The following is a 23786-nucleotide window of genomic DNA, read 5'->3' on the forward strand; positions in this document are numbered from 1 at the left end:
TTAGCAACTGACAGCCAAGTGTGTCCCTCATATTCACTTGCTTTGGACTGTCATGGAAACTCTCAAATTGAAAGTAGTTAATGTAGTTCCAATGAATGTCAATAAATTGGAGCGAAGAGGAGACCGTTTCATTCATACCTTTATAGTCTGACAAGTCCATTCAATCGGCAATATGTACCATGAGGACAAAATGCTAGAGCCTTTTTTTTAAACAAGTTGCATGCTGTGTTTGCCTAATCAATGACACTGGCACCCCTATGCAAATAATGAAATAATGATGTTAACCCAAGGTTTAGGAATGTGTGTGAAACGTCAGTTAATAAATACCCAGGATTTATTGTTATCCCTATAAATAATGAGTAATTTGAAACATGAAGCAGGATTCTGTTCACGCTGGGTTTAGAATGACCCAGCATTAACTATTTCAAGTGTAAAAATACCTCTATAATGTTACTTACATCATACAAGTGTTCTTGGTCAGGGCTAATCAGATCATGATAATGATGAAAGCCAGCTCAGCAAGTATCTGGAAGGTTAGCCTCTTAGCTCTATGGATAAATCAATGGTCTGGGCACAGGAGGATAGACTTCATCTCTCTGTGTTACACAGAACAAAGAAGGAGGATGCGTTCACACAGAAATCCATTTGTGACTGTCTTTCTATTGCTACCATTTATTTACACTTTTGTTGTCATGATACTATTGAAAACTTGCCCACAGTTTTATTGTTCCCACATTATTATAGAACAGATAATTCCAGGACTGGGGTTGATTTATGAATCTTAGTGCTTCATTTGTCTTGCTGATGCTGCTATTGGCAATGACAGTGTTATCCAAGAGAAGGTAAGCCTCAGTTGGGATTGATTGTGTAGTGATGAGTGATAGTAGTGTCAGGGAATTCCCTTCAGGAGCACTGAACTCATCCACAGTGAAACAGGATATTTTCAGTATGTTTTGAATTGGATGTAGTATATTAAAGGGGTTAACCCAAGAATAACAATTATGTTACCCTCATGTACATCAGCTCAGAACATGGATGACTTTTTTTTGTCCTGTATTACACAAAAGGTGAATTTTCGAAGAATATGATGACTTCTCTTTTCATATGATGCACATGAGTGATGGATAGGGCTGTCATGATTTTCTGAAATGACGCAAAAAACCATATAAGCATCATAAAAGTGGTCTAAATTACTTCTGTCATACAATTTGGTTTGTAACTAATATTTAGGTTGTTTTTTTTAGCTGTAGTTTTAGTTGAATTTGAGAATCGATTCAGTTAGATTCATGTTTGTCAAGTCAAGTCAAGTCACCTTCATTTATATAGCACTTTTAACAATATGGACTGTTTCAAAGCAGCTTTACAGTGATAATAGGAAAGTAAAGTAACAGAGATTGTTTTGGCCTTACAGCAGCTCTAGAATAAAGTTATTTGTCCAGCTAAAGTTAGTTTTGATTGATTCACTTCCCTCGCAACGATCATTAGTTAAGGGCCGCTAACACGACACCGTTCTAACAGAAAATTCTTTAATGCGATCCGGCCGCTCATTTGCATAAAACAGTGCCTGGTGGCTCTGAGAAGTTTTTTTATTGCTTCCGCGTAGCCACATGAATCGGAATTATCCCAACAACGTTTTATCAGTACAGAGGTAAAGGGAAGGAGGCCTTCACTAGGGAGAGACTAGTTGACACTTCAGGACTGCGTTGTTGTTGTGTCTAGGTGCAGGTCCTTCATCAGATCCGTATATGGCCTGGATCCGGCGGACTGCGGTAAACCTCGGGATAAACAGAGAGACAAATATTAGTGTAGACGCCATCCTTCTTATGATGTACAAAGTACATAAGGATTTATGGGAAGTGTTTCCGGTTCCGGCTGATCTAAACTATGCAGCCTAACATTGAATTATAGAGGTCTATAATGTGTTATGTGTATGCTAAGCCAAAGAGATATGTTTTTAGTCTAGAATTGAACTGACAGACTTTGTCTGCTTCCCGGACAATGTTAGGAAGATTGTTCCAAAGTTTTGGTGCTAAATAGGAAAAGGATCTACCGCCAGCATTCGATTTTGATATTCTAGGTATTATCAACTGGCCGCAATTTTGAGATCGCAATAGATGTGAAGGACTATAATCCGTTAAGAGCTCGCTCAAGTACTGGGGAGCTAAACCATTTAGTGCTTTGAAAGTAATCATCAATATTCTAAAATGTATACGATGTTTAATAGGGAGCCAATGCAGTGTTGACAGAACCGGACTAATATGATCATACTTCCTGGTTCTAGTGGCTGCATTTTTTGACCAACTGTAGTTTGTTTATTAAGCGTGAAGGGCAACCACCCATAAGAGCATTACAATAATCTAGCCTTGATGTCATAAACGCATGAACTAATTGCTCTGCATTTGTCATTGAGAGCATATGACGTAATTTAGATAAATTTTTTAGATGGAAAAATGTGGTTTTACAGATACTATTTACGTGACTTTCAAATGAAAGATTGGTATAAAACAGCACACCCATGTTCCTAACCGACGACGAGGACTTGACAGAGCAGCCATCAAGTGTTAGACAGTATTCTAGGTTATTATGTGAGGAAGTTTTTTGTCCAATAATTAGAATCTCTGTTTTTTCAGAATTAAGTAATAGGAAATTACTGGTCATAAATTTTTTTATATCAGCTATGCATTCCGTTAATTTGGTGAATTGGTAAGTTTCGTCAGGGCTTGAAGAAATATTGAGCTGAGTATCATCAGCATAACAGTGAAAACTAATGCCATGCTTCCTAATAATATCTCCTAAGGGTAGCATGTACAGAGTGAACAGCAATGGTCCTAGTACTGAGCCTTGTGGTATGCCATACTGAACTTTTGATCGATAACACATCTCTTCATTTACTGCTAAAATTTGAGTGTGGGGGGAGAGTGAGAGAAAGCGTGTGAAACCTTGTTTATTCTCGACGCACCCGCACGAGCGCGAAGGTGCGAGCGGCAAAAATGACGTCATTGCGGTCGTCATTGCGCAAGACCCCATTTCGCCTGCCGGTGTGCATGCCACTTTTTGTAAAGCCTTGTTTTTACTCGACACGTCCGCACGAGCGCGAGTCTCCGCTGACTGCGCACGCACCTCCCCATACAGACGAGGCATTTATACATGTCGCGCTCGCCGTTGTGCTAGTCTGTGAAACGACAGGGGGCGACTCGGAGTAATTCTCCTCTAAACCACCAGGAATCAGCAGTGAAGAAGTAGTTTGCTGTTTATTAATAGTTTATTAATTGTTGAAATTCATATTAAAAAGAGTAATAAATGCAGTAGGGTTGCACTCTCACTGCATGTAAACTTAAACAACTGAAGCCTTATTGAAGAGTGTTTTAACCTTAATTTCATCAGCAGGGCTTACTTCTGCTATTGTAGGCTTATTTTGTAAATGTAGTTACTTTAGACAAGTGCAAACTGTGTGCTTAATATAAATGTGTTCCTATTCACAAAATAAGAGGCTTTTATGGTCGCCCATCAATGCAAATGTCTCTATGTGTATAGAAGGATCATAAACATGCTGGTACAGACGTACCAGCTCGGACAAAGTCGCCTCGAAGTCATTCATCTTCGGATGCAGTGCCGCGCTATGTTACAAAAAGTGCCGTGCACACCGGCAGGCGAAATGGAGTTTTGCGCACCCAACGCGCACGACCGCCCACACCGCAATGACTTCATTTTTGCCGCGCGCACCTTGCTCGCTCTTGCGGACCTGTCGAGTATAAACAAGGCTTAACATTGCCGCATCCGAAGATGCACGACTTCGAGCCGAATCTGGCCGAGCACATACGTCTCATCACACCGGCACCCAGTTTGTGGGTCTAGTAGTTGCTTAATTTTACAAAATGAGGCAACAATAGCAGACATATGCCGTTTTAATTATGGTCCATGTTTAATAAAAAAAATTCTCGAAAATAAATGAAAATGTTAAGTGAATTTAGAAAATATGTAGCTAATTTATTGTTAATTTAGTTGTATATGTTCTCAGATTCATGTATTCTGTTCTAATGTAACAAGTAGCCTAATAAACTCAAGGTTTACTGCTTTAGCCTACACGATTCTTTTGTAATGTGGTTTTGGTGAAGTGTACTAAAATAAACATTCACCTGTGTACCTTACTTCTTCTCACCGCTGATTCATGGTGGTTTAGAGGGCAATTAATCCGAGTCATCTCCTGTCGTTTCAAAGAAAAGTACAACGGCGAGCGCGTCAAGTATAAATGCCTCGTCCGTTTGGGGAGGTGGGTGCAGGCAGCGGAGGCTCGTGCTGCAGAGCCAGGTGAAAGTATAAACTAGGCTTGAGGGAGAGAGAGTGCGAGAGGTACGGGTGAGTGAGAGAGAGAAAGGGACGAGCGAGAGGTAGTGCTGTGTGAATGCGCTACGGCGCTCTGCAATCAAATATAATTTAAAAAAGGCTTAGTAAAAAAAATTGAAAATCAATGTGATGGGGTCAGCGTTGATATTGTGGCGGGCCACCACAAATAAATGAACGTATGGGAAACTCTGATGCCAATAGAATTGCCCCAGAAGTATTATAGTGTCGGTCGATGACGCCATCGATGCGCACCTGCGACACGAAGCTAGAAATAGATGAGCCACAGGTGCATCGTCAGGATATTTTGTTTGAAGAGTAGTCCTAGGACATCTTCCGCACGGCAATGCAGCACAGCATCTCATTCCGTTTTTTCAGGGAACAAGGTTACAGTCAAGTAACCCGGATCGTTCCCTTTCAAAATCTACAATCGCTGCTGTGCTGCTTAGCGCATTGGGAACAAGAGTACCCACGCCACCGTGCTTGAAAGTGTCTGGACCCCTTACGGTTGTGTAAGTGTGCTCATAAGAATGCAAGAAGGCCCTATACATTAGCTTGTGCTGTCGACTTAAGGACGTGAGAGCCCGGAGTGGCATGCACATCCAAAGTATAAAATCTTATCAATGTGTGCGGAGAGGACCTACCCGCTGCATCACAAACAAATTGCAAGGGGGCACCACTTGCCAGAGCAGTAGAGGCAGCGACCCCCATGGTGGTCCCCCCCCCCCATAGCAGACGAACAGTTGCTCTGACTTACGCCACTGGCTAGTGCGGTGGACGTAGGCCTGAAGAGCACGGACTGGACACAGTCTGTGAGACATAAACCCTGAGAGTAGCGGGGCATGTGCCTGTTGATAATTTTTCCAGCAGGAAATCCAGAACTGAAGCAATCTGGCAGTTGACCGGATTTGCATTATATACAACACACCACCTTTCAAAGACACCCCATTTGTTGGCATAACTCTTTCTAGTGGAGGAAGCCCTAGCACTTAGAATGGTCTCAATAACATCGGGTGAAAGCCCAGTGTCTCTCAATTGGTACCCCTTAGGGGCCAAACATGAAGGTTTCACAGGTAAGGCCTGGGATGAAATATATCGTGCTCTCCGTCTGAGGACCCCCATCTCCGGAATCGCCCAAGGCGAGCCGTCGAGAAGAGATATTATCTCCGAGAACCATACTCTGTTCGGCCAACGTGGCGCTATCAGTAGGAGGCTAGACCCTTGTTGGCAAACTCTGGCTAGAACTCCCGGGAGCAGAGAAACTGGAGGAAACGCATACAGGCGTATTTTGGGCCATATGTGGCCATCGCATCCAGACCCAGGGGAGCTGGGTGACTCAGAAAGAAGTAGAGGGGACATTGCGCTGTCTGATGGAAGGCAAAGAGGTCCACCTCCACTTCGTAAAATCTGGTCCAAATCTTTTTCACTACTTCTGGGTGGAGTTTCCATTCCCCCATCGGTAGTTTCTGTCTGGACAGTAAATCCGCTCCCACATTCAGATGCCCTGGAATGTTCACTGCCCTGAGTGACAGGAACTTGGTCCCTCCTGGGCCCAGATAAAAATCTGCCTAGCTTTTCTGTTCAGATTGCGTAAGCTAAGACCTCCCTGGTGATTTATGTAAGAGACTGCCGCTGTGTTGTCCACCCGCACTAGGACATGACAGCATCTCAACTGAGGGAGAAAGTATTTCAGGGTCAGAAATACAGCCATCAACTCGAGGCAGTTGATGTGCCAATCGAGCTGATAACCCTCCCATTCCCCTTGAGCTGGACTACCACAAAAGACCACTCCCCAGCCCATCAGGGAGGCGTCTGTCGTTAACAGTGTGCGATGACGAGGCACCCCTAGAGTGGAACCCAAGGCGAGGAACCGGGGTCTGAGCCATATAGATAGTGTGCAAAGCCTGCAGTGTGTCACTTTTATTTGCCTTTGAGGTTTGGCCCTTGGATGAAATGCCCTTGCTTTTAGCCACAACTGAAATGGTCTCATGTGCAACAGCAAGAGAGGAATCACCGTGGATGCTGAAGCCATGAAACCAAACATTTTTGGTTCTGCCGAACACTGCGAATTTGGCCTGGCCTGACTTTGCTCATGGTATGCCGAATGGTCTTGATTCGAGCGGGAGACAGTTGTGCCCGCATAGTGATCAAATCCCAAACGATCCCGAGATAAGTTTTTCTCTGGGCAGGAGAAAGAACGCTCTTCTTGGCGTTGAGTCTCAACCCTAGAGAAACTAGATGAGCTAACACAATGTCTCCGTGTTAAAGCACCATCTCTTGCGTTTGTTCTAGTATTAACCAATCATCGATATAATTCAAAATGCGAATGCAATGTAGTCTTAATGGATCCAGTGCTGCATCCATGCATTTTGTGGATGTACGAGGTGACAAGACTAGATCGAATGGAAGAACCCGAAATTGGTACGCTTCGCCCCTGAAAGCAAACATTGGACAAAAGCTTCCTCATGCTCTTTAACCTCTCTGAACCTGGTGACTACTGTGTTGACAGAGTCGCCAAACAGGCCAGAGGGTGAAACTAAAGAGTCTAGCAGAAAGACGCAGTCTTTATCTATAATTCCAGTTAAGTTCAACCACAGCTACCTCTCCGTGCTAACCACCACGGACATTGAATGACCGATTGCACGGTCCGTTTGCTTGGTAGCACGTAGAGACATATCCTGCAGCTTGATAAGCTTTTCCCACGAGCGCCGAAGTTGTTTTGCATGGCTTCGTGGGGAGGGTAGGTCTCTTTAATGAAGATGCCGGACCAGGATAGAGATAGCTCGCGAGCGTCCGGACAGAAACCTATCTTCTAGCTTACTATGTTTGCGGGTCTCTTGTTCGCGTCAAGCTGTAACCTGGCCACCGCGCGAGTAACCACCTCGATCAATTCCTCGACAGATTTATTTTCGCAAGAGGAACGCTCGGAGGTAGGCTGCTCGTAGTCCGCTGACCCAAGAGATATATCATCGTCCCCCGCATGAACCGAAGCAGCACCGGAGCGCGCTTCGGGATCACACGAGGGAACGTGTGGATCTGGTGATGCAGCAAGCGATAGGGACGGACCCATCTCTTGCTCATCATTCAGATCTATGCGGAAGCCCCACGATGGTAATGTGGCTGCGGTTTGGAAATAACGTTTTATCAGCAGGCTTAAGTTTTATCAGCAGGCTGAGTTTGCTGGTGTGACTTGGCATGCAAATCTTACTGGCTAATGTCCATTGGCTCGTTTTGTTACCCCTTGAGGTGATTGGGCTCCCAGGCGAGATCCCTTGAGATAAGTCCAACATAACGTTAAATGTGACTGACTTAAAGGGAATTCAAGTTAGTTCTTTGTTGTACTATGGCAATTGCTTAGCGTGGGTGTCCTTGAAAATACATTACCCTGGGAGAACGGTCCCAGCAGAGACCTGCAGCAGAAAGTGAAAAACAGCACTGTTTTATAGGCCCTTTGAGAGCTTAATGCCTGACTATGGAATGATTCACTAAAGATCATACAAAATGTGTAGACAAATGTGGCAAATTGCCAGAAATGTCTGCACTGCAAATAATCTCTTTTGTCAAAGCAAGTAAGCACCGTTTTTTTTTTTTTTTACCCTGTCCAATTTCATACTTCTGCTTAATGTGGGAAATGTGAGGATTTTGATTGCGATGCAGTTGTTAAATCAATAAATTAAGCTATTTTTTTCACAATTCAGACCTGAGGCAGTTTGCTACTTCTCTTATAAACCATTCAACAACACTGATGTAAAAGGTAAAAAAAAAGGTTGTACTATGATGGAATTTGATGGTAATAAATTTCTGTATATATATAAATACCCTGTATAAATACCCTGAATGCTGTTCTTTTCAATTATGTTAATCAAATAATCATGGAAAAATCACTATCACAGTTTCCAAAGCTAAAATAGATTAATAGATATAACTATATATAAATAAATAGCTCACACCAAACCTTTGTTTAAAGTAATAAAACCTTTTTTTTTGCTTCTGACATATTTTTTTTTAAAACACACACACACACGCACGCACGCACGCACGCACGCACGCACGCACGCACACACACACACACAAACAAATATTTATTTAAAACAATTTGTTCTATATATATATATATATATATATATATATATATATATATTAGGGCTGTCAATCGATAAAAAAATTTAATCTAATTAATTACATACTCTGTAATTAATTAATCTAAATTAATCACATACACAATCTTACAATGTTTACATGGTACAATTTCTGGTAAGCTACGTTTTTATTATTATTGCTTGACACAAATTTCACGGTTTCAATTTAATTTAATTATTGTGATTTGATGCAATATTGACTCATTTGGATAAATATTAGGTACACAAGATAGGCATTCTTTTCTCAAGAAAAAAAAAATCTCACCCAATGCTGTAAAAATACAGGGAGCCTTATCAGCTGGTAGTATTTAGGGTTAAAAATAGCTCAAATTAAATATAATGCGTGTTTATTACAAATAACAACTTTGATATAGGCTAAGTAAAAATATAATCCATACGTAATATACTAGTAGGCTACATAAATTTTGAAAAATACTCTCTATAGCTCTTTTTTATAGCCAACTATAACATGCTATATGGTCATGAAATGGCTTTCCTGAGGTAACTTACAATATACATTTCGGTAAGTTTTAGGCTGCCCTACTGTATCTTTCAACATTGGTCATTCGTGTTTATTTACTATTAGCTAGAGATGATCGGTTCACGTGCCGCTATAGGGATCTGTCATTTCACATTTACAAACGCCAAAACGGTATTGTTTGATTTTCGTAATAAAATTAACAGAATCTGAGAGCTGAGATTTTTTTAATATCATAAGTAACGTGCTCTGTCTTGTCTGTTTCCGTGTCCTCTCTTTGGTGCGCGATTATTCTGTGCGTGAGAAAATGGTTGTGTGACGTGAGAGGCCTTGAAAAGTTACAACACACACACACACACACAAGCGCGCTTTCTCTCAGACACACTCGCCGACTCACGCACACACTCCTGGATGCTTTGCATTGATGTGGTACTTTAGAGTTTGACGAACTCCGTTTGTTAAAAGTAAATGTTCCAAACAATGATCCAAGCAGCGCGTTCTTGTATCCCTCCTTCTATTTACACGAATGCTAGAACGTCTCCGCAAAGGTCAAAACGGAATGGATTAATCGGCGTTATTTTTTTTAACGCGTTATTTCTTCTCAGATTAATTAATCGAAATTAACGCGTTATTTTGACAGCCCTAATATATATATATATATATATATATATATATATATATATATATATATATATATATATATATATATATATATATATATATATATATTCATAAGATATTACATTTCTTAAATATTTCTTTATAATTAATTGGAAATAAATTCAGGTCTTGACATACATTTATTGAACTAAACTAAAAAAATAATTGGAATGCTTGCATTATTACTATTCAAGGTTTCAAATTGACTTTTGACTTCTAATGGTGACATTAACTTATGTTTGATATTTAATGGTGAGTTTGAAGGGGACACTTGGGTTCTGTTCGCACGGGGCACGTCCTGGTGCTTGACTGCGTCTTTTTAATTGTTGGTCTATGCTATAGATGTATATCTTTGACTGTTGCGAATGCAAGCGTCCCCTTACTTGTACATAATTCTGAAAGCACACAAACCCAGCAGTTTTTCTGAGACATTGATTTAGAAATAAACAAACTTATGCTTGATCATCCTTGTGTACATAACACTTTACTTTAAATGTGCCATATGGACTGTGTTGGTAGACCTACAGTACTTTATGCAGGTCAGTCGAAATGTGAGTCAAAGGAGTCTTTTTTACACAACAATCATTACATTCATCTTCATCTTTGACTCTTCTCGTCCACAGGTGACCACCCTGGTCAACACCAGTAATAAAGGCCCATCCAGTAAGAAAAAGGGCCGCTCTAAGAAGGCTCATGTGCTGGCTGTGTCCGTGGAGCAGGCGACCCAGAACTTTTTAGAAAAGGGCGAGCAGATTGCTAAGGACAGCCAGGACCTAAAAGAGGAGCTTATCGCAGCTGTAGAGGACGTCCGCAAGCAAGGTGAGCAGGGTGTTATCACACTGAAGAACATTCCCAAACTAAATCAAACTAAAAAATATGAATATGCTCTTAAAATATTTAGCTTATGTTCCCATTACGTTGTGAAAATGCAATTTTTAGGGCTGTCAAGTGATTATTTATTTTAATCTAATTAATTACATGATGTGGTGATTAATCTAATTAATTGCAAATTGTCAAATTTGGCTGAGAAATTACCCCCAAAAGATAATTTAAAGTCAGTATTGTGTTAAATGAGAAAAGCATCAAATAGACATTACAAAAAATAGCTTTAGAAAAAAAATAATAACATAGAATCTATTACAAGTAAATTCTAAAACAAATGATGGCAGAATTTTCATTTTTGAGTGACCTATACCTTTAATGTTTTTTTTTATATGGAAATATGAAATACTTCTATATTTTTATGAAATTATACTTTAAAATAAATGTTTTAATGAGTAAGTCACTGAGTCAGTCAATCATTCATTCATTCGATTTGTTTAAACGGCTGATACATTCAGGAATTAAGTAAATGGCTCACTTTATGAATCTGGCCATTGAATCATTGGTTCACCTTATTGACTTGCAGCCCTACCTCTCACTCGTCCCTCTCTCTCTCTCTCTCTCTCTCTCTCTCTCTCTCTCTCTCTCTCTCTCTCTCTCTCTCTCTCTCTCTCTCTCTCTCTCTCACTCACCCATACCTCTCGCGCTCTCTCGAAAGTTTATACTTTCGCCTGGCTCTGCAGCGCGAGCCTCCGCTGCCTGCGCCCACCTCCCCAAACGGACGAAGCGTTTATACTTGACGTGCTCGCCGTTGTACCTTTCTTTGAAACGGCAGGAGGTGACTCAGAGTAATTGCCCTCTTAACCACCATGAATCAGCGGTGAGAAGAAGGTACACAGGTGAATGTTTATTTTAGTACACTTCACCAAAACCACATTACAAAAGAATCGTGCAGGCTAAAGCAGTAAACCTTGAGATTATTAGGCTACTTGTTACATTAGAACAAAATAAATGAATCTGAGAACATATACAACTAAATTAACAATAACTTAGCTACATATTTTCTAAATTCACTAAACATTTTCATTTAGTTTCGAGAATTTTATTTATAAAACATGGACCATAATTAAAAGGGCATATGTCTGCTATTGCTGGCTCATTTTGTAAATTTAAGCAACTACTAGACCCACAAACTGGGTGCCGGTGTGATAAGACGTATGTGCTCGGCCAGATTCGGCTCGAAGTCGCGCATCTTCGGATGCGGCGCCGCACGCGATGTCAAGCCTTGTTTACCCCTAAAATCCACTGGATCCGTCTACGGCACGGAACGTCAGCGCCACGTTTTTGATGCGTCCCTAGCTCGGCGTCAAAGTCCACTGGAAGCGTCTCAGACGTACATCGTACCGGGCAGGAAGTCAGACACAGAACGGCATAGAGGATCCGGTCTATTTTTAAAATAAAACACCCTGTGGAGACCAACGCTCCGCTGCTGAAACGCGTCTGAGACGCTTCCAGCGGACTTTGACGCCGAGCTAGGGACGCATCAAAAACGTGGCGCTGACGTTCCGCGCCGTAGACGGATCCAGTGGATTTTAGGGGTTAAGAGCATTGACTATAATGGCCGCGATTAGCTCCGGCATCCGCAACGCTGACGTTCCGCGCCGTAGACAGATCCAGTGGATTTTAGGGGTTAGGGGTCATACTTGACGCGTCCGCAAGAGCGCGCGGCAAAAATTGCGTCATTGCGGTGTGGGCGGTCGTGCGTGTTGGGTGCACAAGACCCATTTCGCCTGGCGGTGTGCACGGCACTTTTTGTAACATCGCGCGCGGCACCGCATCCGAAGATGAACGACTTTGACTTCTTTGTCCGAGCTGGTATGTCTGTACCAGCATGTTTATGATCCTTCCATACACTTAGAGACTTTGCATTGATGGGCGACCATAAAAGCCTCTAATTTTGTGAATAGGAACACATTTGCATTAAGCACCCAGTTTGCACTTGTCTAAAGTAACTACATTTACAAAATAAGCCTACAATAGCAGAAGTAAGCCCTGCTGATGAAATTAAGGTTTAAACACTCTTCAATAAGGCTTCAGTTGTTTAAGTTTACATGCAGTGAAAGTGCAACCCTACTGCATTTATTACTCTTTTTAATTTGAATTTCAACAATTAATAAACTACTAATAAACAGAAAACTACTTCTTCACTGCTGATTCCTGGTGGTTTAGAGGAGAATTACTCCGAGTCGCCCCCTGTCGTTTCACAGACTAGCACAACGGTGAGCACGTCAAGTGTAAATGTCTCGTCCGTTTGGGGAGGTGCGCACACAGTCAGCGGAGACTCGTGCTTGTGCGGACGCATCGAGTAAAAACAAGGCTTTACAAAAAGTGGCATGCACACCGCCAGGCGAAATGGGGTCTTGCGCAATGACGACCGCAACGACGTCATTTTTGCCGCTCGTGCGGATATATACAAGTCGAGTATAAACAAGGCTTCACGCGCTCTCTCTCACTCCACCACCCCCAAACACCCCCACACCCTGTATTATATTTGTCACCAAGCAACTATATAAAATGTATCATTATTCTCTGCAGCACTATCTTTGAGTTTTAGCGGGAATGAAAGCGAGGCTGTGAGGGATAGTTCCCTTTCAAGGGAACTCGAGCTGCGTCAAGCTGTGGGAACGCCTCTGCGTGTGTGCGTCATGAAGCACGTATGGAATCAGTCCAATGGAGAGACGGAACGCCATAGGCAGGTGACGTCATCGACCAGGAAACTATAAAGCACCCCCAAAACACAATCGCGACAGCTTCTATGCCTTCAGTAAGCGCTATATGTGGTTCTGTCTCAAGTGTTTTTGTCTGTCACTAAACAGGAGTTTCACTATTTCAAAAAACTATATATATATATATATATATATATATATATTATATTGAGAGACAATGGCGAGCGAACAACAATTTAAGAAGTGTGTTCCTCCCTGCTCGCGCTATTTAACGGGCGGGGATACACACAGCTTATGTGTTGTTTGTTTGGGAGTGCAGAATGCCCAGTCAGCTCTCGAGGGGGCTGATTGTGAGCATTGCGAGCGTTTGCCTCTTAGAACGCTCCGCTCCCGCCGATCACTCTTTGAGGAGAGTGGTTCGGTTCGCGATCCCCGCGGATCGGGTCCCGCTTATGCCAAGGCTGAGTGGCGACGTCATTCGTGGGGATCACAGATGGATCTAACAGTGGGGCTTGAGACGGGCTTTGCCATATCTCAGCCCTTACCTGTTAGATCCAGTGCCTCAGTCTCGGGTTCGGAAACACGCTCTGCGGTTTCTTCCCCCCGAACTGAGGCCCCAGTAATGCAACTATCCAGTTCTGAGGATCTGGATGTTGTTAGTCTGGATGCGGGAGATGTTGATGATTCGCCATCTCGCCCTCCCGAAAGTGAGGAGCTTATGGAGGTGCTCACTCGTGCTGTTTCTAAATTAAGCATCGAGTGGCCAGCTGTTAGGCAGGAGTCTAGAGAAAAATCTAAATTAGATGAAAGATTTCTGCCTTCCCGTTCTCAACCTCCACGCCGGTGCTTGCACTTCTTCCCTGATCTCCACACAGAGGTTTCGAGATCGTGGAAAAAGCCGGTCTCTTATCGTGTTTTTAGCCCTCAAACGTCCACTTATTCAAACATTGTGGGGGCTAAATCTCATGGTTATGGGGCGATGCCCAAAGCAGAAGAGGCGCTTGCTAGTCATCTTTCTGCTGAAGCTGCATCTTCTTTTAAAGCACCACTTTTTCCCTCTAAGCCTCTTAGAAGTACATCAGCTTTAGTGGGTAAGGCGTATTCGGCGGTCGGTCAAGCCTCGGCGTGCCTGCACACGATGTCCATCTTGCAGGCATACCAGGCTGACTTATTACAGGATGTGAGTGACACTCAAGAGGTCAGCACTGACGTAGTTCGCGAACTGCGTCAGGCTGCAGTTTTATCTCTGCGCGCCACCAAGGAGTCGGCCAGGCTAATGGGCAGCCCTGGTGGCCGCAGAGAGGCATCTATGGTTAAATCTCTCTGGCATGAAAGAAAAAGACAAAGCTTTTCTTTTGGACGCTACGCGCTCTCCTCATGGTCTTTTTGGTGATTCTGTCAATACTGTCATAGATAGATTTCAGGAAGAGAAGAAACAGTCGGCAGTGTTTCAGAAATGTATGCCTCTTAAAATTCATGTCCCCGGTACTGCTGGGCGGGAGCAGTCCAGGCCGTCAGTCAGCTCCTCACATAGGGCACAACAGAAGCAGAGTGTCGTGTCTCGCGCCCCCCCTTCTAAACAGTGGGACCAGACGCGGCACTCTCAGCCGAAGTCTTCTGGCAAAACTGATCTGAGGACAGTTATTATGGCTAAGAAGGCTTCGGCAAAGAGGAAGTCCTGACGCCACTGGCGTCAGGATGCTGAGGGTGGTCCCTGCCGTGGGAGAGAGGTGTTCACCGCATTACACGGTGCCCGCTCTTCTTCGGTGCCCTCAGGGGCCCGTTCTGCCAACCCCGCCTTCATGCCGGGGCACAGACGGTCCCAGCGAGCACTTTCCCGAGGGACGCTCGTCCCCTCTGAGGAGGGTCTCAGAGCAGTTAAGCCAGTCGTTCCCTGCTGGTGCGTCGTTACAGGGCGCTATGTTTGCTGCTCAAGTTACACCAGAGGCCAGTCTCGAGAGACTGGTACCCTTAGTAGTATTTCTGGCACAGTGGAAAAGCCTTCCAAAAATATCTCAGTGGGTTCTGCACACAGTAAAAAAGGGTTATGCTATCCAATCCAGGTGTCGTCCACCAAAATTCAGAGGGGTTCTGCCCAAAGTGGTGGCCCCCGAGCAGGCTCTGGTAATGGAACAAGAGGTGAAAGCGCTCCTTCAAAAGGAGGCTATAGAACGGGTTCCTCCTCCCAGGTTGGAGTCAGGTTTTTACAGCCAATATTTCATCGTTCCAAAGAAGGATGGGGGGTTGCGTCCCATTTTAGATATGTACCTGTTGAATCGCTCGGTAGGGAAGCTAAAATTCAAAATGCTCACTATCAAGCAGATCGTGTCACAAATCAGATCCGAGGACTGGTTTGTCACGATAGATCTGAAGGACGCGTACTTCCATATTTCCATCCTTCCACAACACAGGAAGTTCCTGAGGTTCGCCTTCGGGGGCGAGGCGTACCAGTACAAGGTTCTTCCATTTGGCCTAGCTTTATCTCCCCACACTTTCACGAAATGCACGGATGCAGCTTTAGCGCCCCTGAGGTTTCAGGGCATTCGTATCCTCAATTACATCGACGATTGGTTGATTTTAGCTCAGACAGAGCAGATGGCGGTTCAGCATCGAGATGTCATTCTCGCTCATATAAGAAAGTTGGGGTTGAGGCTGAACGCAAAGAAAAGTGTATTATCTCCTTCTCAGAAGTCCACTTTTCTGGGTGTCGTTTGGGATTCGGTCTCGATGCGGGCGCGACTTTCTCCGACCCGCATCGCTTCGATTCTTTCAGCTATGAAACAAGTAAAGCTAGGCCAGCTACTCACTGTAAAACAGTTTCAGGGACTGTTGGGTCTTATGGCAGCAGCGTCCAACGTCATACCTTGCGGCCTGTTGTACATGAGACCACTGCAGTGGTGGCTCCGGACCAAGGGATTCTCCCCGAGGGGAAATCCCCTCCGCACGATCAAAGTCACGCGGCGCTGCTTTCGTGCTCTGGTCATGTGGAAAGAAACCTGGTTCCTATCCAAAGGGCCTGTGTTGGGGGCTCTTTGTCGTCGCGTAACGCTAACGACGGATGCTTCCCTCACAGGGTGGGGGGCGGTCATGAGTGGTCGTCCAGCCCAAGGTCTGTGGCAGGACCATCATTTATCATGGCATATAAATTGTCTAGAGATGTTGGCGGTGTTCCAAGCTTTGAAACACTTCCTAGCAGACCTCAGAGGTCATCATGTGCTAGTTCAGTCAGACAACATGTCGGTGGTCCCGTATATAAATCATCAGGGGGGCCTGCGGTCGCGTCCACTTTACAAGTTGGCCCGTCAGATCCTCCTGTGGTCCCCTATGTATCTTCCTGGTTATTTGAATGTGGTAGCAAACTCCTTGTCGAGGCAGGGGCCGAGGTGGTGGAGCTCCTTTGGTTGAGTTTCGGTCGCGCTGAGGTGGACCTATTCGCTTCCCAGGAGACAACGCACTGTCATCTGTGATTCTCCATCAGTCATCCAGCCCTTCTGGGGTTGGACGCTCTGGTACAGCCGTGGCCGAGGTCACGTCTGTATGCTTTTCCCCGGTTGCTCTGCTACCAGGAGTTCTGGAGAGGGTTCGCCGGGACGGGGTCAGCCTACTTCTAGTAGCCCCATTCTGGCCGGCCCGAGTATGGTTCGCGGACCTAATATCTCTTCTGGACGGCTCTCCCTTGGAGATTCCGATCAGGAGGGATCTACTCTCTCAGGAGGGCGGTACGATATTTCACCCCCGCCCAGAGTTGTGGAAACTGTGGGCTTGGCCTCTGAGGGGGCCCAGCTTATAGAATCTGGTCTCTCAACTGAGGTTGTTGAGACCATCCTTCACTCCAGAGCTCCGTCCACAAGGAAGTTATATGCCCTGAAGTGGAAACTTTTCACTTCCTAGTGTGCAGAACACCGGCAGGACCCAGTTACTTGTTACTTTGGCCCCCTTTGAACCTATTGAGGAAGTTTCTGAGAAATGTCTCACGTATAAAACTCTTTTTCTGCTTGTAATCTCCTCACTTAAGAGAATCAGAGATTTGCAGGCCCTGTCGGTTGCACCCTCGTGCCTGGAGTTTTCGCATGGTATGGTTAAGGTTTTTCTATACCCTAGACCAGGTTATGTCCCTAAGGTCCCTACTAATGCTGTTAGACCTGCAGTGCTGCAGGCTTTCTATCCTCCTCCTTTTGTGTCATCAGATCAGGAGAAACTTAACCTTCTCTGCCCGGTTAGGGCATTACGTCCCTTAGGTCCACAGAGCTGCCCTGTGGAGGAAATCAGAACAGTTATTTGTGTGCTTTGGGCCACCCAGGAAAGGGTGTCCCGCGTCTAAACAGAGAATGAGCAAATGGGTGGTTGAGGCCATCTCACTTGCTTATGAGTCGGCTGGTCAGCCTTCACCTTTGGCTGTACGAGCCCACTCTACTAGGAGTATGGCTGCTTCTAAAGCATTGTTGTCAGGAGTATCGCTAAGTGATGTTTGTGATGCGGCTGGGTGGTCCTCACCACATACATTTGTTAAGTTCTATGAATTGGACTTATGTTCCACTCCTGGGGCGCAGGTGCTCTCGTCCTCTGTGCGCTAGTTCCCACATGACGGTCATTTGCTCCTATGGCGACGTGGGTATTGGTGTTCCCACAGCTTGACGCAGCTCGAGTTCCCTTGAAAGGGAACGTCTCGGTTACATATGTAACCCTAGTTCCCTGATAGGGAACGAGAAGCTGCGTCGTTCTGCCATACTCCCAGCATGCCCGTTAGCGCATCCTTCAGGCCTATCAGAAGCTGTCGCGCTTGTGTTTTGCGGGTGCTTTATAGTTTCCTGGTCGATGACGTCACCCGCCTATGACGTTCCGTCTCTCCATTGGACTGATTCCATACGTGCTTCATGGCGCACACAAGCAGAGGGGTTCCCACAGCTTGACGCAGCGTCTCGTTCCCTATCAGGGAACTAGGGTTACATACGTAACCGAGACGACATACATCTCTTCATAGGGTTGTGCTGTTATTTAATGTGTTTTTGGATTGTTCTGCTGATGAAACACTGCAAAAAAATATCTTTACAAGAAACGTCAGTAAACAAAACACTCCCAACAATATGGGCTGTAGAAAATTCTTAGTGATCTAGGAGCTTATACAGCTTTTTATTTTTGATTTTGTTTAAAGCAAATGCCATTGAAAACATGGTAAGTCTATCCCTCACAGCCTCGCTTCCATACCTGTCTTGGCACTGCTCTGAATAAGATCTATAGTGAAACTTGCCAGAATGTCAACCAAAGTTCTGAGAACATTCGTTGTTAGATGCTCATTTGTTCCAGAATCCCATCAAGCAGCCAGCTCTAAAGGTTTTATAACTGAATTTGGTGTGGCATAGTGGCTAAAATGCTCCTTCTTGACTACTTGCCTGTCCATTAGTCATTCTGGTTTCTTGAGAGAGTAGAAACGACTTCTAGGGTCATGTGGCAACCAAACAGACTCATTATCTGTCATATTATCTCATCATTAAAGTCAGTAATGTGGTAATTTGCTGTGGTCTTTAGTGTTGTTGTTTTTTTTGCCTATGTGTGGCAGTTTGCAGACAGTTAAGGTATAGCTTTTTTACCTCCGTCACCTATAAGTTCTACCTATATTTACATCCCTTATCTGGCAGTACATTACACACACACTATCTCTCTTACTAAGTTTTTTTCTCCATCCTTTTTTCTTTTATGATTGTTCCCATACACAGTCCCTTTCCAAACCTTGCATACTCATTGGTCTGGACTGAAGTTAGTGTTTGTTCAGCCAAATTACCACTATGAAAATGGCAAACAGTTATTGATGGTGTTTCACAGGACATTCATCATCCCATAAACACAGTCGAAGAGCAATTATGAGGTTGCGGAGAAGAGAAAAAAGCCAATTTTAAACTCCAAAAGCTGAAATGCATTATCTATCATATCTTTTCTCTTTTTTGGACTTTACAATGAGGTAATGAATGATTAATTTGTTTAGTTTAAATTTCTTGCTAATATAATATTAATGGATTTTGGGTTGATTATTTGTCTATATTCAGGACTTTAAACAAACTAATCCTTGAGAAAAAAACAAAGAATAAAATACAGCTTGGGGAAATATGTATTCAAATGAGTACTGTTCAACACAACAGCACAACTGTTTTCAAAAAGAAATGCATAACAATAAGAAATTATTGAGAAGCAAATCAGCATATTACAATGATTTCTGAAGGATCTTGTGACACTGAAGACTGGAGTAATGATGCTAAAAATTCAGCTTTGCCACCACAGGAATAAATTAACCTGTGCCTGTGTAACCTGCGCATCTAACCTGTGGTCTTCCTAAAGGATCTATCTTAGCGCCTTCTCTTATGTTACCACTGGGCACTATTTTAAGAAGACAAGGGGTATCTTTTCACTGTTATGCAGACGATACTCAAATGTGTGTATCAATCAAGAGAAATGATCCCTTTGTCCTTTCATCATTACTAAGTTGTCTAGATGAAGTTAAATTTTGGCTGGACCAATTTTTTTTATTTCTAAATGAAAACAAAACCGAGATCATTGTTTTTGGGTCCACTGTTAATCCTCAGATTGCCACCTTCGACCTAGGCAGACTATCGGCTTTTAAATCTTCAAGTGTACGGAACCTGGGTGTTCTACTAGATGAGTCTTTAAACTTTGATAAACAAATCTCCTTTGTAATAAGCTCTAGTTTTTATCAACTTCGTCTGCTGTCGAACGTCAAACCATTCCTTAATCATAAAACTCTTGAAATGGCTTTCCATGCTTTTATCACCTCTCGCGTAGACTACTGCAATTCACTTTACTGCGGTATTTCGAAAACTCAAACTGCTCGTCTTCAATTAGTGCAAAATGCTGCTGCAAGATTCCTCTCAAATAGTTGAAAAAGTGACCATATCACCCCAATTGTGAGGTCTCTTCATTGGTTGCCCATTAATTTCAGAATTGATTTTAAAATCCTTTTATTTGTTTATGAATCTTTATGCAACCAAGCACCGAGCTCTCTATCTGAACTGCAGCAACCTTATACTCCATCAAGAAGTCTGAGATCAAGCGATAAGAACCTGTTATTAGTCCCACATTCTAGACTCAAACGCAGAGGGGATTGAGCATTCTCTGTGCTTGGGCCTCGGCTGTGGAACAATTTGCCCATAGAAGTTAGGATAGCCCCTTCCGTGATCTCTTTTAAGTCACTTTTAAAAACGCACTTGTTTTCCTTGGCCTATAAATAAGGTTGGTTAGTTTTACCATTTCTCCTTTGAGTATGATGCTGTTTTCCCTTTTTATCTAAGTCTGATACTGCCATTTCTGTTTTGTTATTGATGAGTCTGATACTGTTTTTACAGTATCAGTCCGACATTGAGTCTGACAATGTTTTTGCTACTCCTGTTTAAGGCTGTTCTTAGCTTTGCTATACTTATCTTAGCTGTGCTGTAATGCACAGTATTATTGTCTTTTAATTTTGTAGTTAAAGCACTTTGGTCAGTCAGTGGCTGTTATACAATGTGCTATATAAATTAGATGAACTTGAACTATTTTTTTTTTTTAATTCATACATTTTTTTGATCAAATAAATTATCCTTGGTGAGCATAAAAAAGTTATTTCAAAAATATAAAAAAATCTCACCAACCCCAAACTTTTTGATGGTAGTGTATATTTTTCCACAAGATCAGAGTCACAGAGTTTGTAATAGTCATTTGTGGTGAAAATGCACAACCATTCTCAGATCTGCAGTGAATGGACTACTTTACTGACAGATGGAGCAGAATGAAGTGTGTTAAAATACTCTGTGTGGACCATTATCAAGCCGACCTTTAGCTGGGATGAGGTTGATAAACAGGTTGTGCATAATGGTCCAAGTGACTTACTGCTCCCATGGCTGACCGTCTGTTAGCCTACTCTGTGTGAAACAGGGGTCAAAGGACAAAGAAAATACTTAAAAATAAATGAGAAGCCGTTCTTTTTCTATCTAATTGTCGCTTGTGTCCCATCCCACAGTTATTGATTTATTCACTTACCGACAATGAAAAATGACTTCGTGAAACTTTCAACCAAAAGATAATTAAGCTGCTAATCAATTATATAAGACTTAACAAGTAGACACTGGATAAAAAGACAATGCAGACGATCCATTGAAAAATTAAAGAGACTTCAGTGGTTTTTCAACAAGGTTTCAGTAATGAGAGCTGAGGGTAATCTCAGGGATCGATATGCTATCCAGCTAATGCTAGCCGAAATGCTCTGCACTAAGGTCTGTAATACCTGGATAAATCCGTTACCATCTCTATTGTCCGGCTTTTTTCAGGGCCTCACTGTAAGTCTGCAACCTGTCATTTCTGGACCTGTGCCATAAATCCAATGGAACCTATCAGCAGCTGACAACTAAATTATGCTAACCAGCCAAACCTTAACCTATTGGTTGCAGGAAGTATTAGGAGGGACTATAAATTATAAATATTTATATCTGATTTCTGTTTTTTTTTATTTATTCATTTAGAGGTAAATTGATTTCCTACAAAGTCAAGTCCCCATGCTCACAAGTGTTCCTCCTCCTAAATTCTTCAAATAAATGATTTCATTCAATTCCAAATTTATCTGGGGCGGCAAATGACCTAGTCCTATCTTAATGTTTTACTGTCACACTTTCCAGATTACAGCCATGTGTATCTTGGAGGAGTATTTAATCTGACCGAGTTCGCCCTAATAGTTTTTAAGACCTAGCCTTTACTGGTATAGGCTCAAGAAGTCATCATCCAAAATCCGGAAGCATTCAACCATAAAAGCTTGGTTTAATGCTGTAGCAAATTAGCTCCAAAGGGAATTATGAATAATTAATCATAACTCGTTATAATTAATTATAAATATTTGCATCAGTTAAACACATTATCTTTGTGTTGCTGAATAAATATTACCATAAATTAATCTGTTCGTCCAGCGAACATTCAGTGTTGATCGTCTAACAACTCTTCAGAAAGGATATTTTCCGGACCGAATGAAATGATTTAACGGAGATTTTATGCTCATACGCCTTCCACTGATGATATATATTTATAAAAAAAATACATTTAGACTGCTTAACATAGTGATTGCTATCAGGATGTGAGGAGACTTTCAACCAGTATAAGAAAAAAAAAAGAAAATCTGTAGAGAATCACCTATTACACATTTAATGGTATGCTAAAGCATGCACAGACGTTGACGTGATTGGTTATAATGTAGACATTAGAAACACCACCGATTTCAAACTGCGCTTTTTTCTTTCACTGCAGGTTTAAGGAGAAAAAACTCATCAATGGTGTTGACAAATGAATTTGTACATGGTTTGTCTTAATGCATATTAAAAACAACACATAGCCATATAAACAACATTAAAAACTTGATTTTCACCACAGTTTTTATTTTTTATTTTTTAAATCAGCATAGATGAATTCACTGCCCTCGATACGATACGTTGCTGGTTCGTAAAAAAAAGAATAAATGGTTTCTGACAAAGTAAGGTAAAAGACAATATTGCAAAAATAATGATTGTTTCGAACGGATTGGATGAAAATCAAAGAGCAAGATGTGTGTCCTATTGACTTGGTTCAGTTGTGCCGTAGAGGTTAAAAAACAGCTATAAAAAATATAATAACCTCCTGTGGTAATCCATGAAGGTAGAGCTGCCACAAAGATACACAGAGCCAGAGAACACTGCTGACATTTCAGCAGCAAGACAATGTTAAGAATAGCTGTCATTCTGTCGTTTCAGTTCAGTGTGAGAAGAACAGCAGAATGCGCACATATGGTAAAGAACAGCCTTATTTATGGTATACATGCAAGTGTTCACCCACACAGAGCCTGAGCCAGTACGGGGTTAAAAACAAATATTCCCGTTCTCTCTTTCCCTATAGACTCTGTGAAGTCAGTTTGCCACAAGCTTTCATCTCTGTATATCATTCTCAGATTCAATGACATTTTGTTAATGTCTCAGTCGGGCTTTTTGTAAGCTTTCATTAATCAACTCTGCCCACCTGCGGCTCCTGTTCGGATGGATGATGGGAGGTCCACTTACTGTAGGGTCATTAATAGATTCTGTCAATGAACCTAAGACAAATTGCTCATTTCGACTTTAGCTAGCATGCCACAGTACCGTACTGATGTATCTGAATCATGTAGGCACAAAACAATGTGTACACATAAATAAATGAAAATGCTAATTTTGACAAATGGAGTGCTAAATAAATGTTCAGAAAGTGCATGGTCATCTAATACTGTCAACCAAAATGCAAGGGTATTAAACAGCTGCTTACATCACTGTTATGACAACCTACAAATGGCTTTCTTTATTATGGTTTTATTATTCTTGGCATATTGATCTCTTCTATTGTGTTTAAAGTTTTGAAATGTTTATTAAAAGTTCAAAAGGCACTGCATTTCATGGACAACATAGTTAGACACAATAATGGCACATTGTGTTCCAGACACCAGCAATCCTCTGCCCGTATTTTTTATTTTTATTTTTTCTGAAGTGTGCTGTTTCACTAATGAACACTCTTGGCAATCTTGCCTGTGCTCGCAGTTTATTTCACTGGTAAACAGATGCACAGCTATTAATAAACCATTGACATGTCCAG

General features: G+C 42.5%; 1 protein-coding gene across 2 annotated transcripts in view; it reads left to right on the plus strand.

Moving 5' to 3' along the window:
- ctnna2 (catenin (cadherin-associated protein), alpha 2) overlaps nt 1-23786 on the plus strand; it is a 583061-nt gene that overhangs the window by 97640 nt on the left and 461635 nt on the right. For both annotated transcript variants that reach the window (XM_077246418.1, XM_077246419.1), the window contains one exon: nt 10242-10437. In XM_077246418.1, the coding sequence (XP_077102533.1) occupies nt 10242-10437 (196 nt within the window). The remainder of the gene's footprint in view (nt 1-10241; nt 10438-23786) is intronic.

Source organism: Siphateles boraxobius, unplaced genomic scaffold (assembly GCF_051911475.1).
Source record: "Siphateles boraxobius isolate OS27281-9 unplaced genomic scaffold, OSU_SipBor_1 29, whole genome shotgun sequence".
In the NCBI taxonomy this organism is placed as follows: domain Eukaryota; kingdom Metazoa; phylum Chordata; class Actinopteri; order Cypriniformes; family Leuciscidae; genus Siphateles; species Siphateles boraxobius.